The 4,492-nt window shown below is 46.2% G+C and overlaps 1 protein-coding gene across 1 annotated transcript in view; it reads right to left on the reverse strand.

Annotated features, from left to right (window-relative positions):
* Positions 1 to 1,131: 1,131 nt before the first annotated feature.
* The window catches only part of Znf774 (zinc finger protein 774), a 3,603-nt gene continuing 242 nt past the window's right edge, over positions 1,132 to 4,492 (reverse strand). The window contains 2 exon segments of the mRNA XM_023712379.1: positions 1,132 to 2,545; positions 2,548 to 2,598. Coding sequence (XP_023568147.1) covers positions 1,368 to 2,545; positions 2,548 to 2,598 — 1,229 coding nt within the window. The 3' untranslated portion in view covers positions 1,132 to 1,367.

Here is a 4,492-nt window from a genome sequence, read left to right on the forward strand (position 1 = left end):
TACGAATGGCTCTAAAAGAACCAGAGCTGCTGTAACCTAAAACCAAAGGGGCATACTGACCCAGCGAATTAGCAAATGAGTTGCTTCCTCAAGTTAAATGGCAGGAAGCAGCCCTGTGATAACATCTGACATTCTCAGCAATGTTGCCTCCAAGATTTTATGCTCCTCCTCCACACTCCCCTGGCTGGTTCATCACAGGATTCTTTCTGTGCCTCCATGACAGCAGGCCCCCAGAACAATCCTTGCCTCCTATATACTGCTGTACACAGAGCTTCTGAGATTTTCCAGCCTTTAAGTCACAAAACCACATCCTTTAGCTAATGCTGCTTTGTCACGATGCTGAGACAACTGTGATGACATGAACGCCTGCACAGCAGTAGATGGGGAGAGACTTTCCATCTTACTGAATCTATGTGTTCAGACCCCAAACCTTCTGGTTCTAATAGATTTTCTTGCAAGTTCTGGACTTGGGTGGGTAAACTAATAAATTTCTTATTGAGTAAAAAGTTGATTAAGGGGGCTGGGGAGATGGCTCAGTAGAATAAGTGCTTGCCTAGCAAGCACAAGGGCCTGAGTTCAATCCCTGGTTCCACTAAATAAATAAATAAATAAATAAATAAATAAAGTTGATTAAAAACAACCAAGCTTGTATTGAGTATCTTTTTTAAGGGCTAGGCATTGCATTAAAGGCTTTGCATATGACCTCAGTGGGTTGTTTGTTTTTTTTTTTTTTTTTTTCAGTGCCAGGAATTAAACTCAGGACCTTGTGCATGCCAGTCAAGTGCTCTGTTACTGAGCTAGAGCTACAGGCCAAGCCTTCAAATATCAATCATCAATATCGAGCACCACCTGGATGATTTCCATGAGATCTACAGCCCACATTCTCTTCTCACTGCGTACCTGGGCAGCAGCTATTAAACTAGCTGTAGGGCTGGTGAGATGGCTCAGTGGTCTAAAGCACCTACTTAGAACAAGCTTAGCAAAGTACAAGGGACCGCGGTTCAATCCCCCAGCACCACATGCCAGCCAGCCCCGCCCCCTGGTGGGCTGAGCTGGCCACACACACAAATAAATAAATAAATAAATATTTAAAATAAAATAAAATAAATAAATAAATAAAATAAACTAGCTGTAGCAACTATTAAACTCAAATTTCCCCAAGAGCTGGTTAACACACGCTGAGCAAATGTCTTGTGCTCAGAACATTATCTGGACCCTGTGAGTACGTCCTGCTCATTGTAACACTGGAAAGACAAAACAGACTGGCTTCTGAATTGAGCCACCCATTTCCAGGTTTGCTCTGGGGGATCTGAAGACAATAGCACTGGAAATTTAGAAGGGAGCAAGGAACCTTTAAGGAACATTTCCTAAACCAAATGGGTATTTTGATGGCACAGAAGATGCGCTTTCTGCCAGAAGCGCTTGTCACATGCACTGAAGTGGAAAGGTTTTACTCCTGTATGTGTTCTCTGGTGTGTGAGGAAATGGGAACACTGGTTGAAAGTCTTGATGCACTCGGCGCACTGGTAGAATCTGTCTCCTAAGTGGATCCGCTGATGTGCTGTGAAATGAGAGCTCTGGTTGAAGTTTTTCCCGCACTCGCCACACCTGTAGGGTCTTTCGCCTGTGTGGATCCGTTGGTGCTTAATAAGGGCAGAGCTGTCAGTAAATCCTTTTCCACAGTCGATGCACTTAAAAGGTCTCTCACCTGTGTGCATCTGCTGGCGTGTGACCAAGTGTGAGCTCTGCCTGAAACTTCTGTGGCAGTTGGGACAACAGAAAGGCCTTTCTCCCAAGTGAGTACTCATGTGAGCTACAAAATGAGAACTGTCCCAGAAGCACTTCCTGCGCTCCAGGCATTGGGAAGACCATTCACCTGTGTGGATCCACTGGCACTTTATCAAGTCTGAGCTCTGGCTGAAACTGTTCCCATCATCATTGCACCTAGAAGGCTTCATGCCACTGTGGATCCTCTGGTGGGTGATGAAATTTGAGCTTTGACTAAAGCTCTTGTGACACTCGAGGAACCCATTGGGCTTTTCTCCCATGTGTGTCCTTCAGTGCATGATGAGGTGTGGCTTCCACTCAGAGCTCTTCCTGCTTTCTAGCCACTTGTCATGCTTCTCCCCTGCGTAGGTCCTCAGTTGTTTGGTGAGTGCTGAGCTGTCACGGAAGCTTTTCTCACACCCATGGCACTGGTAGGGCTTCGTACCCTTGTGTGTTCTGCAGTGAGTGACAAGGTCTGAGCTCTGCTTGAAGCCTTTCCCACACTTGGCGCACTTGTAAGGCCTCTCAGCAGTGCGAGTCCTTAGGTGTCTCATGAGATAGGAGCTCTGGTTAAGGCTTTTTCCACATTCTGTGCACACAGGCTTCTGCCGCACACACCCACCCAGGAGCCTGTTCAAATCCCTCTCCTCGGCAGAGGACTCTTGCTGGCTCTCTTTCAGAAGGTTCCCCTGTGGCCCTTTGAGGTCCAGGGCCTGCTCACAGTTTCCTCCCCAACTGGGAGTATGAGAAATATTTCCTAATAGTTCCTGTTCTATACTTCTGCTGTTTCAGAAATGCCCTGATGGAGTTTTGACACCTGATGCTCAAAGTCTGAAAAATGAATAGGAAAAAAAAAAAAAAAAAAGTCATCCATTTGTCAGGAAAGAGCATGAGAGAGCAATAAAAAATGATGAAAATGGGGCTGGTGAGATGGCTCAGTGTTCTAAAGCACCTACTTAGAACAAGCTTAGCAAAGCACAGGGACTGAGGTTCAATCCCCCAGCACCACATGCCTGCCAGCCCCGCCCCCTGATGGGCTGAGCTGGCCACACACACACACACACACACACACACATAAATTAAAAAAAAAAAATTTAAAAAAAAAATGATGAAAATGACTGTCTCTGAGGCAGACTAGATTGGCACTCTGCTTTTTACTTTGGGAAAGTTGTTAAAGGGCAGGATGTAGGGGCTGGGGAGATGGCTCAGTGGACTAAATGCTTCCCTGGCAAGCGCAAGGGCGTGAGTTCAATCCCCGGTTCCGCAAAAAAAAAAAAAAAAAGACCTGGATATAGCCCAGCTGCAGGGTACTTGCCTAGAGACCCTGGGTTCACCTGCAGGATAAGAGAGGAAGAGAGGAAGAGATCTACACATTTTAAAAAATCAGGCAACTCCTTTCAAAGATGTTATAGTTTAGACAGCAGTGAAATGTTTACCAAAATGACAATTTTATTCAGTCCATTCCTCTTTTTTTTTTGGTATTAGGAATCAAACACAACCTCACACTTGCCAGGTAGGTTCTGTGCCACTGAGCTATATTCCCAGCCCCTACCCAGTCAATTCTTAATTGATAGGTCAAAAGTGAAATATAAACTTTTTTTGGTGATATTGGCAATCAAATCTAGGCCTCAGCATTGAACTGCATACCAGCCTCCTCTTTTTGAGTTCTTTTCCTTTTTTTTTTTTTTTTGAGACACAGTCCACCGGTCCACTAACTTGCTAACTTGTGATCCTCCTGCCTTACCCTTTCAGGGTGCTGGGGTTATTGGCACGCACCATCACACCCAGCTGAAGTGTTAATTTCTTTTTCTTTCTTTTTCTAATGTAATTCTTTTTGTATTTACTACAGGGTCTCACTACACAGATAACACTCCTAGTGATCCTTCTGTTTTGAGCCTCCCAAGCACTGGGATTATAGGCCCGCACCACCACACCTGGTCTCAGTGGGGGTCTCAGTGCACCCTGGGGGTAGAGCCATCAAGGCACACCAGGGACTGAATCCCAGTTCCTGTGCCTGCCTAAGCAGTGAAATGTTAATTTCTATAACAAGGAGCACTTTGGAAAGCTGAGACGGGAGGATACCAAGTTTGTGCCCAGCTTGGCAATTTAGTAAGGCCCTACCCTCTGTTAGAAAAAAGGATTGGGATGTAGCTCAGTGTGAAAGCCCCGGATTCAAATCTCCAGGGTTGGGGGCCGGCCAAATAACTCAGCGGACTAAAGGGCCTGCAAGCAGGCTCAGGAGCCAGGGGTTTGATCCTGAGCCGGCCATGCCAGCCCCAAACTTGGTATCCTCCTGTCTCAGCTTTCCAAAGTGCTCCTTGTTATAGGAGACAACAATTGAGACTAGGCGTGGTGGCGCACACCTGTAATCCCAGCTTTTGGGAGGCTGTAAATAGGCAGATCACTATGAGTCCAGTCTAGTAGCGAGACCCTGAACACCCTGTAGACCCTTCCCCACAAAACAACAAAAAACAAATCTCCAGGGCTACATTCACAAAAAGAAGTCTGGAGAAAAGGCCAGCCAGATAGCTCAGCAGACGCAGAGACCGGGATTCAATCCCTGGCATGCAGGGCCTGCCCGCCCCTGGGGTGCACTGAGACAGCAATTGAAACTGAGCATGGTGGCATGCACCTGTAATCCCAGCACTTGGGAGGATGAAAACAGGAAGATCAGTATGAGTCTGATCTGTATAGTAAGACCCTGTAGACCCTCTACTAAATACAT

This window comes from Octodon degus, unplaced genomic scaffold (genome assembly GCF_000260255.1).
Source record: "Octodon degus isolate 3935 unplaced genomic scaffold, OctDeg1.0 scaffold00002, whole genome shotgun sequence".
Classification (NCBI taxonomy): domain Eukaryota; kingdom Metazoa; phylum Chordata; class Mammalia; order Rodentia; family Octodontidae; genus Octodon; species Octodon degus.